Raw genomic sequence first — 25,343 nt, 5'->3', positions numbered from 1 at the left:
TCCAGTCAGGTTGAAAGGATAGATTTTAGTACTATCCACAATTGTAAACGGAAAGCTTGAGCACACAAATTATTGAAGTAGTTTTGAATTTTGCTGCTCATCTCCATCACTGCGCAAAATCAAAACACCACTCTGCGGTCGGCATGATCTGTTCCTTACTGGCGCTAGTAGTCTCACCATACGGCATCGGTTTTTCGGCTGCGGAGAGCGAGCAGGGTAAATTTTATGCGCGATTAAATTACCATTATAGTAATGTATTTTGACTGTGTTTAGTAATTACTGACTTTGTGGTAGTTCGTGGATTTTACTAGTTTACGTTGCGATAATATGCTACCTGAATCAGCTTAGTTGTGTAATGCTACTGTATGCTTTATGACTAGTCACATTGTAGTCTGACTGTAACCGCTGTTCATTCAATACATGTGTTGTGTACCTAGACGTCATTGTTTGTTGCTAACCGGTCGATATAGATTGTGACATACGGTGCATGATGTCAGATATAACATTACTCTTACGGGTCAGGGTTTGCTCGTCTTACATTGCCCTTATCACGTGCGGTTGATTGAACAAATTACCCAGTATGTTTAGATGTTTGCAGTTGTGTTCTATATACCGGAAATTTCTAATGTTCAAGTTTCAATGTAAATGCTATTTTCTTGTGTGGGATATTTGGAGGTTCAAACATGTTTTGACTCAACGACCTTAATCATATTTAGGGTAGCTGTTTCGTTCTGGTTGACGTTATATATCACACAACTTCTATTTGTTACCAATATGCAAGATCTAATATCAGATTTTATCATTTTTATGAGTCTTATAGTTATTGCTGAATGTTGATAAGCACAACTTATCTGTTTCACAAATTTTATACAACCTACATCCTATGATTTTGCAGTCTGCTAGAGTCGCTTGTTGACAAGCTCAACTTAACGGTGCCAAATTTTATTATAACCTACACCCAGTGACCCAATGATGCTGCAGTTCACCCTATCCACTTGCAAGCTTGATCCAAACTTGGGTATCAGATTTCTTATTGCTTTTATTGACTGTTTCTGCTCCAAAACCCGTAAACTTGATTTGACGTGTTAACTGAGTTTGGTTGAATATACCTTGTCATCTGAAAAAATTACTATTTACTTTTGCAACTGTAGTTGATGGAATGCATAAATAGTACCGTAATCATTTTTGTGGGAGCCTTTATCCAAGAAAAGTAGGCTACTGTACAGCCATTTTTGAGTGTTGGAGATTGAATTTGCTATTTTTTCATTTAAGCATCACGTAAGCACATTGACAGATAAAGAATTCATTTCTTGTGGATCATGTATAGTTTGTTCATACTACATTTGTAGTTGTTCTCTTGGATTTTGAATATTCGGTTGCTAATCTTGTACTTGGTGAAGACTATCCCATTGTATTATAATAGCACCCTTTATGACATTCTTGTCATCAAAAGCTCCCCTTATTAATTCCACCCAATCAATTATGCACCCTAACTTCAAGGAAAATTTGTCAATTGACTTGAATGACATCTCATCAATTCCCTCCCTTTGTTGCCATGTAAAAATATTCATAGCTATTGATCCATTCTTACCAAGGATATGTCATGTGTAATCCGCTTGTGATGCCTGGCCATGATTCCCTATTATCCTTGTGAATGGAGGAGTCTTAATTTGTATCATATTAATAATTCATCAATTCATATATGCAGCCTAGAAATGGTAGGATATTCGACCGCATTAATTGCATATAGTCCAAAAATATCCCTATCGCTAAGAGCATAGCCATGTACATCCGTCCTATTTCTGAAGACATGCAAAGGATTTCATTCAACATATTTTGTGATAATTTCAATAATATTGTAATAACTCAACAAGCCAAGTTGTTTACCTAATCTAATATTTTCAATTCACTTATTTATGTGTGTTACGACGTTGATCACAGACCCTGTAGTTCTAGCGTTTCGAATGCTACGATGAACATGACCATGGAGCCGTACAGCACGCGGCTGCAGCCCAAGCGGTAACGGACAAACAAATGCCTTGAGACACACGCAATCGATATATCGAACATACCCAAGTGCTGACTTCGGCAAAAAGCACTGTACGTAGCGACGTCTGCTCAGCGGGATCAGGAAGTGACGTCGGCTCGATGATGTCCGTTAACCAGTTGGAAGTCACGTCACGCACTAGCGAGAGATGCACACTCGGCAACGGTGGTGATGGAATTTGTTTTGAGCGTGATTCACAGAAAACAGCAGGTACCTTACAGGGTGCCTTGTAGGTTACGTGGGGACTGTGATTTTTCGAGCATGTAAATTCGAGAGCTTCGAATTGTCAGTTGCAGTTATGCAACTGTGAGATGACTATTGTTAACTCGCTATTCAGGAAGTTACTGGTGATGTCGACAATATCATCATACGTTGCGAGCGCAACAAACCGATATCGTATCAGGATTTAACGCACAGTTGGCCGTAGTGAAAGCTCCATTGTGTTTACGCGATGCGTGTACGTGTCAAACCCCGAGATAGTTGAGATCAGATTTTTCCACTTGACTAAGGTGAAATATCGTCAATTCAATAGCGGCCGAGTCGGGTTTTCGACGCCGTGCCTACCTTTGAAATTCTTTTAGACTGCTTACGCTGCGTTTAACGCTGGTGCGTTAGCTGTTACGGGTGAAACCGCGTTTACGGGTGAAACCGCGTATGCTGTATCATTGTGCTAAGGATTCTTTGCGTCGGCTATTACGAATTAAATAGCGCATAACGGCGGCAGCCTGACACATTATTGTGATATAACGTACGATAATTAGACTATTACGCCGATTCAATCGGGCATTAGTGCGTAATGAGAATTCTTGCAAACAGACCTTTACTAATAATAGTCGAGTTTTATGAATGGACCGTGCGAGATCAAAATCACGAATTAATACTGCGTGCTGTTGTCCGCAGTAATAGCTGTCTGTCAGAACCGGGAATGAGGCTGAGACGCCAGCTGGAATTCGATATTAGTCTGTAGATACGAGAAGTCGTGAACTTGCTGAACGCTAAAATGCTGATTCTGTATATTACGGCGAGTGAAGTGACAGCAATATCGCGTAGCATTGGTTGATTTTTTTTGGCCTGTGGTCATCGTTATCCCTCGATATCTTCGGGGTCGAATTCATGGCGTTCATGAATTATGAAATGTGATTTGCGTATTGTGCAATTCTTGATGTCTTCTTAATTGGGGAAAGCGGAAAATTTTCTAGTGGTCTGCAGATGCCCGTCGATTTTCTTAATAACAAAACAACTTTATGAGCAGATGTCACGCGCGTTATCCGACACACTTGTATTTGCCCACATCGCTTTGACAAGCGCGTTCATGTTTCGAATTGTATGTATGTTTGCAGACTCGATCGGTAACAGGTCGTCGAACGCTAAGAGCTTCACGCGAAATGTAGACGGGCCCGTTGCGGATTGCAAAACCACGCCGAACCATCCAGATTCATCCAAGAACGCCATCAATCACGCCCGTATTGAGAAACGGGTCTCGGGCGCAGGCGATTTGGTAGATACACGGCAAACGGGTATCGCAAACTCGCCCCGTTGTGAATCTGCGGTTGTTTGTCGATTTCGTACGAGTACTCATCGCGATAACGGGCAGATTTTCGACAAAGGACCGTGTCAGGACAGCGGCTCGTTAATAAGTGACAGACTGCCGTCGCTGGACCGCATTTCGGAAAGGGATTCCGGTAAACATACTGCGTCAGTTCGCGTGAATGCTAGTACTGCCACGCGCAATAACAATATCGTAAATTCGCCGGTTACGGTAGTATTAGCAGCTTCACAGAAATCTCCCAGGGACTGTAGTAGCGCAGAAGTGGCGCGCAGCGACGAGGGTGATATCCCGGCGGCTGGCTGTCGTGCGCATGAGCGATTGGTGACGGGTGACGGTTTTCGCTGTAGCTCAAAGCAAACGGGAGACTGTGCAAAGCCAACAGTTCGCGTTTTTAGCGCGGAAAGGTCTTTTGATACGGGCGGCGGCATGGGGAATACTCAGCCGAGGCGGCCGGACACTGCGAAAAGCACAAAGGCGGAGGTAAAAGACAAACATTTGGCAACTACGCCTTCGGCTAACTCGGACGCGGCGGAAGAGCGTAAGTCCCGAGCGATACCAGAGGTGATCATTAGCGATGCGAGTATGGAGACGGACTTGGGGATGTTCTCTGTGCATCAAACAGTGGATACCCCCGCCGACGAAACAGACGAGTTGAACACTGGGGCGAAAGACGCGGCGCTAGGACGGTCGCTGAAGAGTAGCGACAGCGCATACAGCTCGGATTCGAGGTGTACTTCGATGGACAGTGGGACTTACGGCGGATCGCGCGCGGACGAAGGCTGTTTCGCGGATCAGCAGTTGTCCCCGCCGGTGATACCGGGCGATGCGAAATCGTTGGGGTCGTCCTCCTCGTCTTCGTCGTCGCCGGCGCATTCGGTAGTGGCCGCCGCGTCGAACTTGCCCTCCGATCAGACGCTGCGGGTGATTAGCGATTACGGACTGCAGCGGAAACTGTCGTCGTCTTCGGGGTCTTCGTATAGGTGAGTACTGTTTGTGATATTCGCTTTAATGGCGGGTGCCTCTCGGTAGCCGATTTTCAACGAGGTTTTGTAGTTTTTCTAGAGGTTGTTTTCGTATGTACGCCTTGAAAATTGGTGCTTCTACACTTAGCGGTACATTACTGATTACGCACGACTTTCATTTCGATAATGATAATTCTATCAATTCCAGTCGCAGTGTCTTTATCAGCAGCCTGCCGTTTCATTCAACAACTGACAGCCAAAACCGCGTCTTCGCATTATGATGCAATATATAACACTGGTCACTTAATTAAAAACTCGGGACACCTAGATTAATCGTCGCGCGTAGCCTTATCCAAGCTTATGCGTCGAGATTAGCAGTTTTTAATCGCACGATCAGCATTCTTCCGGTTCAGCTAAGTTTATGATCTCCGCCCGAAAATAATAAAAGCCTGAGCAATGAGTAAGCAGCGCAAGTAACAGCAAAACCTACTTCGGTACTTCAAATATGTAGATGTAGCCTACATAGCGATTCCAAGTAAAAGTATTCTAGCCCTAGTTTTGCCAAAAAAACTGAAGACAGTGCAAGCAGGCAAAAGCTACTTGAGTACTATGAAAAGTATTAGTACTTCGTTGCTGACCACCTCTGTTTTCAAGCTCGGTGCGACGCGATGTGCCGACAGATCCGCACGATTTAATGGCGGGTTTGCGCGGGTTCGTGCGTTTCGCATCATCGAACAATGCTACGCTTGCACGGGCGACCGGCCGTTGTAATTCGCGTAGGCGTCGTGAGTAAACTGATATAATCTCGAGAGCTCGCTTCGTCCGAAATAGTATGCCGCTGCAGTTCGGGCGTGATTAATAAAACGCGGTATTAAACGGATGAATCAACAACCTTCGATGATGCCGTGGAAATTCCATGATGACTTACGAGCTTTTTACAGTTAACATTGTTCAATGTGCATGCAGGATTGCACAATTCCCGCTTAAAATGCGCGGTTTATGTGATTATCCTTTCCGACTGGAGTCCGAGGCTATCGCCGGGCGAATACAGCTCGTGTATCTTGGAATTTCGATGAATTCGTTATCAAATATAGATGAGTGTACTGCGTATGCGCTACAATTGTGGGTGTATTTGAAACGGATTTACATGGTTGCTTGTACAGCACCCCAGCCACAAAAACGTGTAACCTTAGGAAACAGTGTGATCGGCATGATCTCCGATAAAAGAATTGATACGTGCCGTGCCAATGAAATGTCACAATCCATGATGTTTGAAGTAATCCCGGATTGGTTGATGATGTTATTCAACTGAAAAATATTTTAGCACATGGGTTCTTAACCGGTGTCCCCGGGAAGTGAATACACACATGATGATTTGTGTGATGACACGCCCGTCTCGGCCGTCATTGATTGCAGGCAATTACGCCCGATCTGCAGTCGAACTGTGACTGAATTGAAACCACGTCCTGCTGAAATGCAAATTATATGCCCATATCTCATGCCCCGCTTTTGTGTTTCGACTGAACAATACGATGGCACTTCCCAAGGTGAATCCTCGCTTTTCTGGACCGGTCTCCGAAAGGGAACGGCAGAAGTAGCGCCGATTTGCAATAAATATTCATTGTTTTAAGTTTTGTGTGAAAATCATACTTTAGTGGTTTGGTTTTTCTACCGTTATGTTGTTAAACAGTTCAATCTGTGTACCGGTAATGTATAGTAATGTACCGCACTAGAAGTGAACCTAAATTTGTGTTGTGGTTGATTTGGGTGTCCGAAGGCTTGCAGATAGACGTAAGTGTTCCCCTGTTCAGTAAAGGTTAAGAATTGCACTCTTAGCACCAGCAGCTTTAAACGCATAGTACAACACTACTGCAATATTGAACGGAGAGAATTATTTGGATATCACATAATTACAATGAACAACTACGCGGTCCAGCAGGACAGGACCGTTATTACGGTCATTGTGTCTTGATGCCCATAATTTATTGTAACGTAGGGCATGAGAAAGAAACAGCACACGATAAGGCTTTTGGAGAACTATGCGAATCGGGCGTCCTCAAGATAACGGGTACGCCCTGAGGCAGCGCAATAATTACTTCAACAATGAATAATGATTGCAAACTATCTCAACCATAACTGTCAATGGTTGTGTGCTGCCTTGAGTATTCCGATGATGGAGGGATTGTGATTACTAGGGCAAGTTTTTGTTACAGTCAAATCCGTGGAAAGTTGAATTTATTTTTTGCGAAAGCTGCAGTAAAAAGTTGCATTTATGAACAATTTCCTTGAAATTATTAGGGTATAAGATACTAAAATCGATCTGAATCCCAGGCACGGTAGCAAAAGTTTCATGAAAAAATGTAAAAAGTTTCAAAAACTTTCGTGACAAAAAATTGGAGAAAAGATGCAGTATAAGAGTCCTCCAAACAGCTTAAAACACCATACTACATAATTTTTGAGTATTTAGGAAGCTGCCGGAAGCTGTAAAAAGGTTGTAAAAGTTGCAAAACTTGCTCTAGTGGTTACCGATGACACATATTGATAAGTTGCAGAGTCCACGGTCGACATCGGATTTTTTGTGACCTAATATAATTACCGAACATTCTCCCGCGCGTTTATGTACTACGCGCAATTGGATTAACAAGGCACGTCTTGTCGACGTAGTTCGATCACTCCATTTTCTACCTGTATAGTGGTGGTCAATATTTAATTACTTTTCGAACCCGCCTCTGAAATATACAGTTCGTGAAAATGCGGCTGCGATTACTCGGTTTCGGCCGCGCGTCTTTTTACTCCCATAAGAAGAACCACATCGATTTTTGCTCTCCTAAAATCTGACGAGGCGCCAGCGCACGCATCAGATCAGAACCTGGCCGCCACCCGCCTATGCGCTGTATCGCTCTATGGGCCGAGTTTAGGATTCTCGCGAGCTTACGAAAACCGCGGAACGAGTCGGCATCTAGCGTGGAAGGTATCATCCCGTATGATCGCGATGAATGGGATAGGCTCGCGTTGCGTTTACAGGTCAGGACAGATCGATGTGTTAGTTATAATCAACGTCACCGCAAGGGAATCTTAGCTCTCTATCTGTGTCTGTGTTTAACTATTCTGTCAAAAGTTTAATAACATCTCGGATCATTCCAGAGCGCGGTAATGGGCGGTCTGATGTAGGCATTTCAAACATGTTATCGATTCTAACTTCGCGCTACATTCGTAATGGTGCATACTTGTACAGTACAAACAACTATCAATCTGGTAAGTGTAGGTAGGGTTGCGAATTTTCAAAAGTTAGTAGTTCCAGCTCTAGTTTTGGGGGACGAACCCCCTCCGATTTAAAACTCGAAACCCCGTCTTAGCTATTGTTATGCAAAGTCGATCCAATTCCGAGTTGAATTCGGTTGTTCGCATTTTAGTTAGGTGCGTTAGTTCTAGTTCTAGTTGCGCGCTTTGAAAATCCAGTGGTTTGTACAGGCCTGTATAGCTGCGATTTCGCGAGAAAAATCGTCGCTTTCAAAATATTCCGGTCATTCCCGTTTTCCGGGGTTTTATCGACTCTGCGCGGTAAAATCGCTCGATTCCTTCCGCCGTGAGCAGTTTTCTTTCGTTCCCAGGTCGTCGCTGTCGTTCGAAGAGTCGGAAGACGACATGCTGGGCAGCGACAATGAAGTACAACGGAAAGCGGTTAGTAGTTTGGTTTTGTGATTACGTTCTGGCGAATAATATTGCAACACTTATTCATGTGGTTGCTATTTTTGACTTCTTCCACTTTAGTTGACAGCTTTCATATTTTTGAGCAGCACTACTCCTTGAATATACGCTATCTTTTACATATTTGGAAATCGTTATTCCTATGTTCAAAGGTTTATTGCATATAAAGGCCCAGTGCAGCAATGCAGTGCTGTGCTGATACGGTCCCAGGCCCTCCTTAACACACCATGCAAATGTAATGCAGATCTAAGCTCGTCTTATTCGCTTTGGTTCTGCAATAGCAAGGGCGAAGCTTAACCCATGAATCGCGTCGAAGACCACGGGGCTTCGTCACCCTTTCGGGCAATTCATAGTCTATATCGTGGCCTTCGAGCAATACTTGAGTACCGACTGTGACTTCTCTCACCACCACGGATGGTCGATTGCGTATACATAGCGGACAGAAGTCGATCGGCGACTTCGGCCGGTCTTTGTCCAAAACTGGCCGTAACATGTCCCGAACCCCGGTACTCGTGATAATTGAGTCGGACAAACTGTCAGGGACCATACAATGACCCGGCTAGCCGTCAACCCTAGATATTTTCGATTTACAGCAACGCTCATCCAGTCTTTGGCTCTTGATATCACCTCTGAACGACTTGTACTGAATTTATCGCAGAGTAGACGGGCTGTTTCCGCAGTAGTGTGTATGTATTTTGTATAGCCCTAGTTTGCTAGTTTCGTAAAGGATCAGAAAAACGGCGTGCGCACGCTTCTTGCTACGAAAGTTGTTTCGTGTGACAGTCTTTGACGACTTTGCCTGTGTAGGCCAATCGCGTTTTGCGACGCCGGTCAACACCAGATCTGTTCTAGTGAAGTTTCAGAGTTTTCTCCTTCAGTTTCATTACGACTCCCTTCAGATATCGATGATGATGATGATGATGATGATGGCATTGTCATATTACGCGGGACGGACCTAGCTCGTATAGGTATTATTTCAAGAAAACTGCGTTTTCGGGGTTGTCAACAGATTTATAGCCAGTCTCGTAGCACGAAATCTCGTTACTTGTGTGCGATTTGTTGCGGTTATAGTGTAAGGCGACAATAGCGTTACATCGTTACAATGCCACATCGGCGCTGCGTGCATTCAATAGCGTGCGTCAGTGTTACGCTTCCTGTTGCACGCAGCGTCTTCTATGGGAGGTCGAATCTGCATTTTTTGCAAAAACTTGAAATAGGACTTGGCGTGACTGCGTACGGTGTCGGTTAGCGTAACCGCAAATGCGCCATTCTTCTCCTTGTACCGCACTGGACCGCTTTTCACCACCTCTCTGACGACTGCTGTGATGTCGGGTTGCCAGATTCCTGAAATTATGCGTATGAACGCCACGGATCACGAAAGTGATAACGATGAGTGCGCTTTTTATTTTTGTTTTCGCGACTGCATTAAGTGCGGAGTTGGCGAATCGTAGATGAGCACGAGATCACAGTTGCGGTCTTATAGGTCTTCGATTTCGTTGTGCCATTTATTAATATCGCTCATCACTCGCCATTACAGAACCCTATGTTATCCCGAGAGCTGCATTGTCGTAAATTATCTCGATATCTTCACTTTACGATTGGTCGTTGTAGCAAGAGATGCACTAGTCATTGAAAGAATTGCGGGTGCCATTAGACCACTCGGATATCCATAGCATGTGCTCCGCTTTGTATTTGGTTACTCTTCGTCACGAACGTGGTTCTTGTACGGTTATAATGTAGGACATCATGGTTTGAATCACGATTTCAATGAATGCAATTATGCGACCGCGTCGCTACGAAGAAGACGCCATGGTTTTACGCACGATATGAATGAATGCAGTTTAACGACCGCGTAGCTACGAAGAACCGCGTTGACATTGTTTCTTTGATACTCGGGCTAAATACGATTTTCAAACCCTACGCGTCAACTTCGCTGGTTAAACAATGCAGTTACAGACTTGCTGCATTACAATAAGTGCTTCAAATTTGACGTTTCTACAATGCTTCTAGTGTAGGGTTCACAGCTGTTATTTGAGAAGAATAACCCTGTTTTTAATACGGATGTATGGAGTATTTTCGACAGAAACGACCGTGTTCGTCCTGGTCTCGGTATCGGTACATGCATCCACGTACACTATGAAAGGTCACGGCATATACGAAAATCTATCAATAGTCATGAGTCGCGTTGTCAGCTATACGCATGGCTTCCACATCCTTCCCCCGAGTGCCCGGTTTTGGTGATTCTTGCAACTAAAAATACTATTGCAGACGCAAAACGCCGCGATGCCGTCAGCGCAAGATGCAAAGTTTGTTTATCGTTCCTCTGACAATGTTGCGATATGGAATCTTTTACATATGCTGCGCGTCACTCTCTACTTTTTCGGTCTCTTTACGCTTTCAACGTCATTCGGCGTAGCGTTAGCCATTCGTAACGATTCCGAGAGTTAGCCACACGTAACGCGTCCGAGAGTATTTTGCGTCAAAGTATCACTGTCGCATTAATACAGTGTATACTTGTAAGAAAAACTGATACTTATACTAACGTTATCGATGAACGGGTCTAGTCGCTTTTCGGGAAAACGACACCGTCTATTGTACACACAAGTCGCGGTATGCGGTATAGCGATTTGAGCGGAAGCTACGTGAAGCACAGTGTACTGCGCGCGGAGAAGCCCACAGGTTTAGTCAATAGCCGGATATAATCGCTACTGTTGCTTGAGAAGCGCTTTTGCACCTACCGCACAATGGCAAAATGTGCTAGGATATCACACGGAGACGTAGCAAATATGGACAAGATACAAACAAAAGGTGTTGATTATTCGGTAAGATGTTTGCGCGTATCAATCGGAGTAGTATAACGCAAGCACATTATGACGTCTGCGTTAATCCCTCATGGATAACAATGCGGGAAGCGTACGCCATCATCTAAACGCCAGTTGTTTAAGCTGTAAGTGACTGCGTGCTGACTGTGTCGGGTATGGCGTTTGATTTTCTGGCTGTGTTGAGAATTCGTTTGTGTCTGTTGTCCGCTGTAATGTAATGGCTTCGCTTATCCATATGTAACTAGACATTGTACTCTTATGTAGCTTGTAGTACACTTATTGCACTTTGAAATAGCCATTGACTTCTCGTTGAGGTTCATTGAATCTCTCAGAGACGGGGGTGTTGAGGATTGGTCACAGTTTTTTCTGCCATAGTCAGGGTTAAGTGAGAACGCTTTTATCTGATTCTTTTATGGAGCCTGTATTATTGTCCTTAAATTGTGGTAAAACTGTAACGTATACATGACTGATCGGTTAGGATTTGTTTGTTCCGAGCACCGAGCTCGTTTTGAGAGCAGAACGTGCAGTAGGACATGCGGAAATCTAAAATTAGTTGCTGTATCCGACACTAGAATCGCATTCATCTTAAAATTGTGCGGCGTTCGCCACACTCAGCAAAGTTCTATAGATTTGATGATGAGGAATATGACCGATCCTTCATAATTGCGCGGGATCTCGTTTGGTTACATTGGCTATAGAACGAACAGGATACCTGGCCAATTTCTGTTTGATAGTCCTAGTTAAATTAGACGAGTTATTTCGACCCGTAAATGGCACAAACTAATGCAATTTACTACTTCATGATTGCAATATTTCAACACGATTATAGCAATATTTCAACACCCTTGAACCTATTTTAGTAGTGTGGCGAGCTGGTGCGTAAGTTAATGTGTCAGTCTTTGTTTACAGAGTGGTTCAAGCTAGCGGCTACACGATATATTGATGCATTAAAATCGCTCCACGACAAATGAGTCGTGGAACGATTTTCACTGTCTGTGATTTATTTAATATCAGTCAATATTCTAGTATTTTGCTCGACTGCGTTGCCGTTATTTTGCTCGACTGCGTTGCCGTTAACTCATTTTTATAGGATTGTTATCCGGCAAGATTGTGGTTATATTATATGTTAGGAATCGTTGCGGCTTCAGCGCTGCATCAAATAACTGGCGCACCGACTTGGTTTTCACCGCTTTGTCTTCTTTGTAGTGGTAACGCGCAACTCAAGCAATAGAAGGTAGAAGTGTATTTATATCCTGTATCGTGCGTGAGAGCGTAGGAAATTAGGCAACCCATAATATACTCCCTTCAATAACTGCCATGCCACAATGTAAGATACCAAATCCGTTGCTAAAATTACGGCAGTGCACTGTTAGCTCGCGTAATGAGACATGGTTTACGCAAGATTGCGTGGCTTTTGCGTGCTGGAGTTGTTTGCCAAAGCCATTGTTATTGCTCGGCCGCCTGAAAAGGTGTTCCACTACGTCTTCACTATGTGTTTTCGTACACACTTGTGAGGAGCTGGAACTTTGTCTGTACCGTGTGGTGTAGTTGAGCTTTTCATGAGGGTAATGCTTTGATTGATGCAGTAAACTTTGATTCCGTCAACGACAATTTGAGGACTTTTGGATACTTACCCCCTTGTGTACGACAGTGTCAGTCCTATTTATACGATTTCATCAATATGTTGTTGAGTGTCTTAAGATGTCTCAAAGCCTGCTAAGGTCTTTAACGCATGCCTTACGGCGATTTGTCTCTTATTGTGAATGTGATATTACGCTCCAGATGGTCGTTATCTGGTGAAATGGAATGATAATCCACTTAGCACGTTAGTGCGTGGAAGATAGTTTGCAAGTGTAATCTGGTTGCAATCTATTTGTCTTCATCAACATGAAAATGTGTGCACTCGTCAGTTTTCGATATGTAGCAGAATCGGCCTCCCGGCGAGGTAGTATTGGCCCGGGCGTGGGAAGTATTTGGAAAAACCTGCTTCAAAGTATAAGATTTCTTGTACCATTATATGATGAAACGATATTTAATAATGGGCCGTGGGCTAATTTGCGTTAACTGGCCGGTGGCCGATATTGCCAATTATGTATCAACGTATGACATATCCTGCCTTTCGTTGATTGGTCGGTAGATAAAATGTGAGCAAACTGCTGTTGTTGCGTCAGTGTGTCGGATGGCATATGGCGACATTTGTCTCGTTGATGTGTTTCTTTGACATGAATTTCAATTAATTCCCAATGGTTGACGGCGACGGCTGGTGTTTAGGTGTGATGTTTGCTTTGACCCTGTCTGCCAAAGTTCACCTCTTTGTCCGTATTAGATAGGCCTACGCATAATTTTTATCGCCAGTCTGAGGCTCTTGGAACAGACATAAAAGTCCCAATATCATGAGGTCACGACACGAATAGTGCAGTGCAGTATACAGTATATATACGGTTTGCCTAAGCTACAATCACATTGTCTTACAGTCTCGTCATCAGAGATCAAAAAGTCTGATCCGACTACTATAACTTGGACTTCTTCCGCGATAGTGTCTTGAATCATTCGAATTCGTACCCGTGCTCTTTCTACATGCATTCGTAACTAGCCAGCGACCTCGCCAGTCAACGACAACGGCTACTAGTGATGGTAAATAACTTCTGATGGGAGAACTCGAGTCGATACACACGATTGCTCGTAGTGTCACTGGAGTACAGTGCTTCCCTACCAGTGGGTGGTGACCCATTGGTGGGTCGCAAAGCTATTTGAAGTGGGTCGCAAAGCACGTTTCGATGTTACAATTTTCTATGTAATATGTCATAGAGGGTTGCTTTTAACTGCTATTTAATATCAGCAATCTACTAATTGATATAAGAGCAGTTATACACAAATTTTGGAATACTGACGATCTGACATGTGGCGCGTTGGTCGAAAATAGGTGTACCTCTATATTAGGTATTCTGGATATTTTCTGAGTACGTAAATCTAGCCAATAAAGCGTAGACTTTATCCGATAATATCTATTATATAATATGCAAACTCCATTTTCTCACTAATATCTCATTGTGGATCCCACTATAAAACTTGCATTAGTAGTGGGTCGCGAATAGAAAAAGGTAGGGAAGCACTGCACTAGAATGATTGGGGAAAGTGGCATACGACCCAGTATTTTTACCTTCAAAGGGGTGGTTCGTTGTGTATTTTACTGCGTTGCTTCAATTTCGAGCCTTATGTATGCAGTTGGTATTCATTGTAACCAACGAGCCATGCCGCTGTCGCCCTCGTTTAAATATTCGAGATTATCAAGCTACGCATACACGTAACGCCTCTAGCCCCGGCCCCTTGGATTGGAAGCGCTATCAATATTGCATGCGTATAAAGAAGCATTAATGAAGGGAACGGGTTCAAATAGAATCCGCTTGCTATTGAAAATGTACGCAGTGGAAACGTAGAATTCCGCTAGTCTAATCTTCAAGTGTCAAGTACGAAACTATTGCCTTGTGATCTCATGAATTATGCAGGTTCTAAATTTGGCCGGGCCTTGGAATAATTACGACCGTTTGAACTTTGGCGTGTTTCTCCGCGGAATATACAAGACTGTGTAATGTGCGTTACGATTGGAACTGAATCAATGTTTTTATATGCGAATTGCTGCCGGTAATGGCTCCACTTCTGACATCTTTGTCTTTAATGGTCATGAAGTATACTGGGTATCTGTCAATTCTATGTTCAATTTGTTCGGATCCTACGAAATTCCATACAGAAAATTGTGCTTAGATCGCACTATAAGGTGCTTCGTCGCCTGACCTAATGCTACTATTTCTTTTGTCTACCCCTTGCATATATCTATCGATGAACATCACTCGGCTAATATGTTGCGTAAGCCCAGCGAGGGTGTGCCGTATGATATTAAATTGGATTGTGGGGTGAATATGCTATACATACAGGTATAATTAGATACTTTATCGACTCTTGTAACTATGAAATAATATGTTATATTATATATGTTTTTGAAATATTATCCGTCATCTGTAAATATGATCCATGTCATCACCAATGCCGATGGACCGACTATTAATACAGATAAAATTGATTGGAGTACCTTGTATCACTACTAACAAATACAATAAATTTTAAGAGTGAATGCTCACCGTCGCAATACCCGACCGTTCGAGTATATAGACTCAATGACGCGATACTGATCTGTAATATGACTGCATTGCCGTACGGCATCACAAGTTTTTTGTAGTTTACTGGCTCGTTTTGTGTTCCCAGTTAATATTTAACGTCAGCTTGCGTATATTAAAGCTGCTTACTCTGCACGGGCAGCATTCGGCCGAAATTCCTTTGTACAGTAAGTTTGTTTGTGAGCCTCCGCAGTGCTTTGGTGCCAGAATCTGGGGAAGGTTATTAAACGTCGGCCTCAACCTCTCGCTGCAGTAGATTTTAGATCTTTTTCGCGGCTGGATTTCATTTGTCGGATACTAACTTTGTCTGTTTTATTGCGAATATTGTAATTTTTCGTGCTCAAATGTCACCAGATTCGTGTGCACTGTGCAATGCATGTCTCCGCTTGACGGGCCAAACTTACTAATTGATTTTTCTGTAGTTGTCAAAGGATTTTACTGCGGCGAACAGTCATTGAAATTGCTTGTTATAATGCTGGTTTACTGTGTTACTGGACCTTATGGGAAGCATAGCTACTACAGCCTGTTGAAGTGGCAGTTATGTAACTGGAGCTATATTTTATTTTGGTAACTGGAGCTATATTTTATTTTGGAGAAGTTGTGCAGAAACATTGAGATACTATTTCTGACGCAGATGTCTGTAGGTTGGGAATAATTGCGGTGAAATCTACGGGACCTTTGTCTGCGAACGTAACAGTGTTTTGTCCCGGTTGGGAACGTAGACAATATCGTATTTGTTGGCATTGTTCTGCGTTATTATCACCCAACCTTCCTTCCGTCGATTTGACCGCGAGCAATCACCGACGGTCGTGATGTCTTGGTAACCAAGTCGCTTGGAACCGAACAGATTCAGGGTTAGACGTTGTATACTAAACTAATTGGGTTGTGGTATATAATAGTGGTCGTAGTGACTGCTGTTTGCTCTGTAATACTTCTATTTGCCTAATACGACGTAGTGCCCGAGATTCATATGTCTAACAAGCCGTGACGCAGTGCTCGCGGATCGGCTGTGTTTTTTCGGTACGCTTTCCTGAACGCGGCTCTATTATTTACAGCAAAGTTCTTGGACCAAAATAAGGCGGATGGTAATCTGGTCGCCCTTTATGCAGTCTTTCAAAAAGAAGTATCCATGGGTGCAGCTCGCTGGACATGCAGGTAAAGGGGGTACTATCCTGAGACGATCTGCTTGATGTTGTTAACGGTGCCTTGATTATGAGTCGACTGTGCGAGTGACCAGATGTGAAAGTGTGGCACTGAGAAATAGATAAATAGATAAGATTCTCGGCGAGGGCAGCGTGGCAAATCGCTCACTAGTATCCCATGTAAAAATTGTCGCGCATAGTCCTACAAACACGGCAAGCGCAAATCCATCACGAAAATACTGTGAAGGACCCTACGTCCCTCCTCATCAGTTTCGACTAATGTGGATATGATCGTTGTCGGCAACGGTAAATAGGTAATTTGATTTGTTGTTTACACGTAAACTTATGTCATAGCCCAGGGGTGGCCAACTTGCGGCCGTAGAAGGAAATTTGTGCGGCCGTCAACACGTAATTCAAGTAATATGTGATGGCGGCCGTCGAGATGCAAATTTAATTTGACTCCCGATTTTTCGAGTTAATTTTAATTAATCTTGAAGTTTTTTTTCGCGCTACGCCTACAGAGGCGACCTTTTCGATCTGAGCCCTACAATACACATGCGAGCAACAGAGAAAACGATGCACCCCTCATAGAAATAACCGCTTAGAATCGTGTGCTCCTCACGAATGAAATTTGTTTGTGGTATAAGTTTGGGCGATTCCAACACATTTCCACTATACCGGCAATCCTGACGAGAGGTCAAAAAATAACAGAATGCAACTAATGACTTGAATAATAACAATTTGCCCACTCGAACACGCATCATCACATTTACAACTTGCTCAAAATTTTCGAAAATACTCCCTCCATCAACTCTACACCGGTGAATATGATCACATGGGCTGAGAAAGGATAAATGAGTGATAGTAGTATGTAAAACTACTGATATTAATGACGAAATTATTTCGTGAATCTGAAAAAATTTCGCGCTTCGTACGATCTTAACGGTTTTTAGTGACTATTCATAACATGACCACTTGGGATTTCGGTGCGTATAGTAATCCTATATGAAAAGTAGATTACCAGAGAGTTCACCAGAAAGGGACATATACAATTTAACATGGGTATTTGGCGTGCAGTTAGTTCATTACGGCTATGCCCTGGAATGCGGCCGTGGGCTACGTAAGTAATCGAAATGCGACCGTGAATAGCAAAAAGGTTGCCTAAAGGCCTCTGCACACTGACCTCGCGACGCAACATCGCGAGTTGCGCGTTGCGAGTTGCGAGTCGTAAGTCGCGAAGCAATGCACACTGGTCCCGGCAGTGCCCACAAGCGGCAACTACAGCTCTTGCGCGTTCTGTCCGAAGTCTCGCAATGGATACACATTGCACAGCTCCCGATAGATCGCAAAATGAATATTTCGATGGGTATACATGGGTTTGTCAATGAATAAGATGACGTCTTATATGCACACACGAACCAATATCATATTTCAATGCTGAAAACGCATAATCTGGGTGACCCAGTTAAAGGCGCTATTTCCGGTTGCCGATCCAAATTTCTAGAGTACTAGCTGTAGCCTATTATGGCTACAAACACCAAGCCTTTCTGTATTCCACTGCCTCAGTGACTGCATCAACTGTCAAGCACTCATACATTAATTTCTCGATATGATAGAGAACAACATTCAAACGCATTATAATTTTATTGTAAATGAATTGAGTCTTGACAATATTCAAATATAACTCTGGGATTCTTTCCTTTTCAATCTTCGATTCGCCCTCAGTTATCAAGCATGGAAACTGATCCGTAGGCCTGGTTGATTCATTCTCCATAATGATGCATAGTCCATTTCTGACTTATAATATTAGCCATTACAATTCGTACCGAAGTCTGATAAAGAGGAGAATAGACGAAATCTAACATCAAGAGTTACACTGCTGCTACCTAGTCAACAAAAAGATTTTCAGACGTCGTGTTCTGAGATGTACCGATATCTGAAATATACATCAGTGAACCCATGACATACCACGATTATATGTACCTGCTTAACCCAGTTTCCAACCAATGTACATTGTACAGTCTGTACAGGTTAAAATGAACCAGACAGGGTATATATATAATAAATCCACCTGTAGACATACAATGACTGAGAGATTCGCGGTATCGGTACTGCTGGAGCTGGTTGGCATTTGGTAATTACCAAGTACCGGTACTGCGTACATACAGTAGAATGCGCTCTTGCAGTTAAGCTTCAAGTTTTAAAATGACCTCAAATCAGTCTAAATTCAATGAGGAAACAATTATAGATGCCAAAACACGCAATACCCGGACAAACTATTGCGGTGACATAGAGCTAACAATCAGTAACTGCTGACCAGTCGCTCGCAACTCGCGACAAAGTTGAAAATTTTCAACTTTGTCGCGGAGTTGCGCAACCCTGTCGCAGACGGCATGTTGCGAGTTGCCAGCGACTCCGGTCTGCATGGTCCAGTCGTAGACAGGCGCGATTCTCTCGTTTTATCGGGTCGCGAGCTCAGTGTGCAGAGGCCTTAATGCCCACCCCTGTGACATAGCCGCAAGGTGACATCGACATGATATTTCGTGTCTTGTGTAATGTGTACAGCAAGCCAACTTTGATCTGACGTTCCACATCTAACATACCGTATTGTCAATTGTCGCATGAATCGAAATAACACGCGACTCTACGAGCATTTCCCTTGCCGAGAAAATGGTTCGGTGAATTATCATCAGCAGAGCCTGTCAATGACGAAGTGCTTGTACTTTTTCGGAGTACGTATATTGGTTGTGCGTACTTCTAGTGCTCAAGTAGTTATGACTTTAGGCTATTAATTTTACGTGACAGTTGTCAGTTTTTGTATTTGGTGTAAGTTTAGGACGTTACTACTACTTAGTACCAAGCCAACGACAAGCCTGTGTTCTGTGTATTTCACAGCGATGCGATTGGGTCGACTTTGTTGATATGGAGTATATGACCCCAGGGAGAGCGTCATACGCGGGCGCTACGCGCGCTTCTCTGTACGTTGAACAACTTTGAATCTTGAACATTTCTCAGCACGTGTGGCCTCTATTCCTCTGCGCACTTGCGCTAAAAGTAGTCCGCGCTTGCGTCGATTCCAGGCTTGGACAACTTGATGATTCAATCCATTTGAAAGTTTTTCCGAATTCAGTAATTCTGATTTTACTCTAATTTGGCAAAATGCTCTGTAGATATAATTCTAATTCTTATCTATTCTGGAAATGCTGAACGTTTGCTAGTTTAACTCTGGTTTACGCGTCCAAGACCAGCCATGCCTAGCCTGTATTTTCATGGAGCCTTTTCGGTCGCAGGTAACTTCCAGCCCGGCGAAGAAGGGTGCATATTGAAGAAGTATTGCCACCGCGAGGCCGAGTGCCTGAGTCAGCTTGCGCGCGACGAACACTTGCGGCCCTACGCCCCGGATTATCACGGAGTCGTGGACAAAGACGGCGAAAGGTACACGAGAATGCAGGACCTGCTGCTGGCGTTCGACTGTCCGAGCGTTATGGACTGCAAAATGGGACTGAGGTCGGTTGAAACGGTTTACATTCTTGTGTACTAGTCTGCTCTGTTTTCGCCCGCGATGGCGGGTATTGCCCGAGGCGGTGTTCGGGCCAACTATAGATGACTAACCTACGGATAGATACGCAACACCCGTCGTCACGCTTGCTTGACCGGAGGAAATCACTGCTCGGCAATCTGAACGCAACATAACTGCTAATTCCATAGCTGACGACCCGCGCGCTTCAATTCAATATAGTTGATCTCATGCGAAAGCTACTGCCGCACTGATTCCGAAAATATACATTTAAATCCAATCACGACAATGGAACTCCCTTGAAATACACCTCAAAGTCTGAAAATCGGCATTGTTCTAAACAATCGCAGCGACTCAGCACAATGACCATAACAATGGCCCTCGCGTGGTTGCGATTGTTCAGAACAATGCCGATTTTCAAACTTTTCGGTGTATTTCAAAGGGGTTCCATTGCCCTGATTAGATTTTAATGTATATTTTCGGAATCAGCGCGACAGTGGCTTTCTAATAAGGTCAACTTTATTGAATTTAAGCACGCGGGTCGTCAGCTATGGGATTAGCAATTATGTTGAGTTCAGGTTGCTGAGCAGTAATTCCCTCCCGGCAAGCAAGCGTGACGACGGTTTTGCGTATCTATCCGTACGTTAGTTATCTATAGGCTAACCGAACAGAAGGGTACAATTTTTACGCAGCTTAACAGAGTATCGAACAGTTGTCGCCGATATATAATTATGTAGTGACGACGTGTGCGTGTCTTTGTGTTTTCGTCGCCATGATATGTTGTGGGTTGAAGATGATGCTGTCGTAGTGTCGTTGTTAATTCGATCCCTTGGTCTTCGTGGAGTCTCGAAGTTTCCGTCCGATTTCAAACGTCCATAGTTGATGGTAGGATTGAAGACATTACCAGCTGATTATATTATGTACGCAGAATTTCAATTTTGGAATTTTAAGTTCTTGATGAATAATTTTAAATAAGTTTGGTTCTTCGCCTTGGGACTTAAATTTCACACCTGCGCACGACGTGAATTGTAGCTATCAGTCACTCTTTCATAATATAGTGACAGTCTTTATTAGCCGTGGTAGTGATACTACAATACATTGGATTAAATGCTACTCGTGACCTTAGATAGTTTTCTACGACGTCGGATATTTGCGTGCTGATGACGTAATCCGGTGATCGCAAAATGACAATGCTACGATATTTCGTGATGGAAAGTGTGGAAATAGAGTGACGTAGTTCTAGTTACTATAACGAGGCTCGAAGTTTCGCAATATCATTGTATTTTATGATATGTACGGTACGTTGTACGATGTCGACAGTCTTCGTGCATGTGTGATGGTGTGGCTCCAGTGGCTGATTCACTGTTGACATGGCAAACTCAGAATAGATATTCGTTGGTAAATATAGACCAACACAAAATCCGACGGCTGCCTTACGTCACGTCCGTGTATTCGTGCCATTGAACTGCGGCGATCGGCGTCTCTGATTATATTATCCGTTCCTGGAGTGTCCGCCTCTGTTTGATTTGTCGTGCCAATCCCTCGCTGTCGTGCGACGCTCGTCTTGTCAACCCGGGATGTGTTTTCACAGCGGAGGCGCCGAATACCGATAAATCGATTTGAGAGAGTCGAATCGGTGATTGGATTAGTGGAATTTGAATGACTTCTCGCGGTGTTGTCGGATTTTATTTGTAAGTGTCCGTTCCGGTTCGCTTGGATATAATTTATTGATCCAATCCTAGAGTTGGCAGAGAATACTCTTGGTCGGCTATGTCGCAGTAGACATTTGTTGGATTTAATCTAGTAGCCTCGAACAATCGGTAATCGTATAATTTCTCTATTACAGTAATTATATTCTGCCATGTGTAACTTACTGACGGTTTGCAATAACTATTTGTAGTGCTGACATTATCCGTCGACAATTTTACAAGTGCGGAAATGACATTGCTATGCCTCAGATATATGTGGCAGTGGAGAGGAGACGCCATTAGCGCAGGGGTCTGGGTGGAATCAGTTTATCGGCCTACGCCTACTTTGTTTTGACACCCCGAGTGGATAACTTTACTACTATACTCATGTATTACTATACTATACTGCAAACTCACACGGTATTGTCGTTTGTCAGCTCTGTCAATATATGTGATCAAATCTGGGTAGTGACTGGATATATGTCACGTTTTAGGAAATCCTTTTGATCGTGGATTCACCGTTACTTGATTCCACATTTCACGGGAATGTTTAAATCTAAATTTAGGATGCGCAGCCATTATCGGTGTGTTCGTCCTTGTTCTATTACTTGCGACTTCACGACACTTTGATTGTTTTGTTAGGCGTTTGAAAACGACGCGTAAAATGTGAACTTGACACGTGTTCATATTGACGTGTCCCGTCGTTAAGATACGTACGTATCGTAGATCAAAGGAACGGCAAAGGTGTTACGGAGGTAGGCGTAGATCGCTCTAGAACTATGGCATGGGTGCGATGCTTTCTTTTCTGCACGTTTTTCTTCAGGTATACAATTCAACCTTCGGTACTTGCGTGCTAGATGATAATAGCTACGCGCCGTGCAATCACAGGCCGCATTTTTTAACAATGTTTTCAAACTGTAGATATAGATGCATAACATGGATTTATAATATTATATTTGATTTAAGTCTCAACATTCCATTAAATCAATCCTTTATGGGTGATAGATGTGATCACTGATCAGTCATATAGTAATCGCGAGCACTGATTGACTTGTTTTACGAATTAGGGATTTTGAAATACATCACGTAACAAATGGAAACACATACCGTCATGGCCATGATACCGTATAATGCGTAATGCGATAATGGCGAAAAGGAAGGTTTAAACTAAACTATATATGGAAAGAGTGATTTCTTGTGGTTAAAATTGCTACCCATACTTTCCCACATTGCCTTTATTTTGAATCTAGATTACGCATGCCAGGTACGTAGGCAGCGTAATCGTGGTATATTAATGAACAGGCTTTAACGTAAACGAATTTCCTGTTCATTTGATACAGGTTTTAGTCATTTAAAAAACAAGTTTTATGTTTTCAATTCTAAGCAACGTTTCGCGGGCAGCATTTGGCCGGCGGGCCGCACTTTGCCCAGGTCTGCATTAAATGGTAACGGCAGAGATTGACCAATCGAATTCGACCTGGAATGACCGCATCACAATAGGCTCTCCGTCGCAATTTCCACGAAGCGCGAAAAAGTCTTCACGTATGTCGTTCAACTTTTAGGAAATAATTTTGTCGGCCGACTAAGTCATTTCCTTGTCTTTACCATACACACTAATATTGTCTCAAGCTATTTTGCAATTTTGTTGTTTACTTGCTGCATACATACACAACATAGTAAAGGCACACGCAATCATACAAAGGTTCAATTGCTTTTCAGACGCTGTTGTTTGTTTGTTTGTGGCATTCATGGTGTTTGTCGACTACTATGGTCATTTACACCAGCCCGGTACTCTTCTTCATTTTTTATTCCGTAACTGCCGACTTATAGCACGGCTCATTTCTAGGCGTTTGAAATACACCGCTTACGCGGATGAGGTGGCGAGTATAGGAGCCTAGGTAAACCTCCTACACTTAGGTACCGGTAGAGGAATTCTGAAGTCGACCGAGGTCGGACTCGAACCCGGAACCCATTGGTGTTGCAGCCGCGGATTATACCACTGCGTTAACTCGCCACTCTTCAGACGCCGTAATACTCTGTATACAGCTGGGGCTCGTATTATGTTCCCATGGATCATATTTCGTATATATTAAGATATTCACGTTTGATTTATTTGTTATAGAATATATGCATTCTGATTAGAATTCGCAACATCTGAAAGAACGAATATGATCCCAAAATTAACGCTTTTATGTTAACCGCACAGTGCAAATGTTCAACGGTGGGCACAAAAAATGTCTTAATGGCGGTACCAACATCATTAGTACTAATGCAGATTTCTAATTGTTATCTCACTATTGATATTACGTCTATCAGTACTGGTACTAAGAAATGCTACCAAAACTGTTAAAAGTGAGGAAAATTAGTATATTATGAATGCGAAGCTATCGATATCACCGAGCCGAGCTGTAAAAAGTGGGTTTCACATGACATTATCTCGGACTCGACCCTCTACTCCGTGACTTGGACTCGGACTCACTCGTTGGTGAATTGAAAATGACTCGACTTGACTCGAGTCAAAACTATAAAAGTGAGATTGACTTGTGATTCGGAACCTCGTGACTTGGTTACAACCCTGGTCATAAGTCTCATCTGTCTCTCAAATTGTCAGCTATTGGTGTTCATACTGCATAATATATGTGTACCGACTAAACATATCATCTTGCTGCCAAATATTGGTCCATTACAGAGGCAGATTACTGAAATTACGTCGACGAATTCATGAGTTTCTCCCGCGGGATATAAACCATTGATCACGAGTGCAATGTTTCTCCTGCACCTCTGTTGTGCACCCTTTTGTACTGGTGGACCCGTGCAGATTTTTATGCGCCCTAGGGTGCGCCTGCACCGAGCACACTGGTTTAAGAGCTCTGGTCTAAGTTGCTCTATTGAAAATGCATGGAGTCTTACTCGGTCGTAAAGTGAACCGACCCCAAAGCCATGGTTTCAATGACCGGGGATTCGTTATGTGAGGTAGACTGAGCATTGTGTTTGGTGGTGGTGAAGTAATAAAAGATCATGCCAATGCTGCTATATCCGTTTTATAAGCCACAGAACACTCCTTGGTGATATAAGTTTATTGCGCCATTCGCTGCTATCGCGGCCAGTGAATTCCGGATCAATTATATATATATCGTGTTTGGTTTGAGCCACTTGGGTCAATATTGAATTTGGCGTCATTGGCCTCAATCGGTGTATTTACTGCGTTATTTTGAATGCGACCAACTGTGTGCATAGTACATGGCGCGCGCGTAGTGCATTTGCGTCACGTAAACTTTACCTAAATATCGCCGTGTTCTTGTGGCATTCCGCGTTTTCCCCGAAATTTTCGTTTTGCACGCCCGGCAAATGTCGGCGCGTGTCAGTAATATGGCACGGTTTGGCTGTCGCCGGTCTTTGAAGTGCTTGTTTTGATGCGTTCGTGCGGGTGGACCTCATTGATTTTATTGTCATTGATTACGGTAGTTGTAAATTGAATAGGGCGGTGCTGCAGGACTTGTAAGTCTGCAGCGAAAAGAGATGCGGCGCATTTCATTGGCGGTGTCAAAATCCCTTTTGGGCTTTTTGCGCAGCATACGAATTGCGCATTGATCATACTTGTACATTAGGGCTGTTCAAAAATAACTTTTTTTCGGATTCCAGCCATTCACTGATTAAATTGTCAGGTCACCCTAAAAAACGCTGCACACAAAATTTGGTTCAATTCTACCAAGTATAAGACTCCGCAGATCCAATT

The 25,343-nt window shown here is 43.3% G+C and overlaps 1 protein-coding gene across 2 annotated transcripts in view; it reads left to right on the top strand.

Annotated features, from left to right (window-relative positions):
• Window positions 1-243: 243 nt before the first annotated feature.
• Window positions 244-25,343, top strand: part of LOC145449769 (uncharacterized) — a 35,363-nt gene continuing 10,263 nt past the window's right edge. Inside the window, exons 1-5 of one of the 2 annotated variants that reach the window (XM_080328193.1) lie at window positions 244-2,257; window positions 3,388-4,576; window positions 8,170-8,239; window positions 16,316-16,415; window positions 19,693-19,909. In XM_080328193.1, coding sequence (XP_080184319.1) covers window positions 2,149-2,257; window positions 3,388-4,576; window positions 8,170-8,239; window positions 16,316-16,415; window positions 19,693-19,909 — 1,685 coding nt within the window. In that variant the 5' untranslated portion in view covers window positions 244-2,148. The remainder of the gene's footprint in view (window positions 2,258-3,387; window positions 4,577-8,169; window positions 8,240-16,315; window positions 16,416-19,692; window positions 19,910-25,343) is intronic. The other variant, XM_080328192.1, reaches the window with a different exon arrangement.

The sequence above is a fragment of the Botryllus schlosseri genome, chromosome 11 (assembly GCF_051294905.1).
Source record: "Botryllus schlosseri isolate E-star chromosome 11, Bs_hap1, whole genome shotgun sequence".
Taxonomy (NCBI): domain Eukaryota; kingdom Metazoa; phylum Chordata; class Ascidiacea; order Stolidobranchia; family Styelidae; genus Botryllus; species Botryllus schlosseri.
Note: the sequence above shows the minus strand (reverse complement) of the source record. Positions and strands in the feature narration are given on the sequence as shown.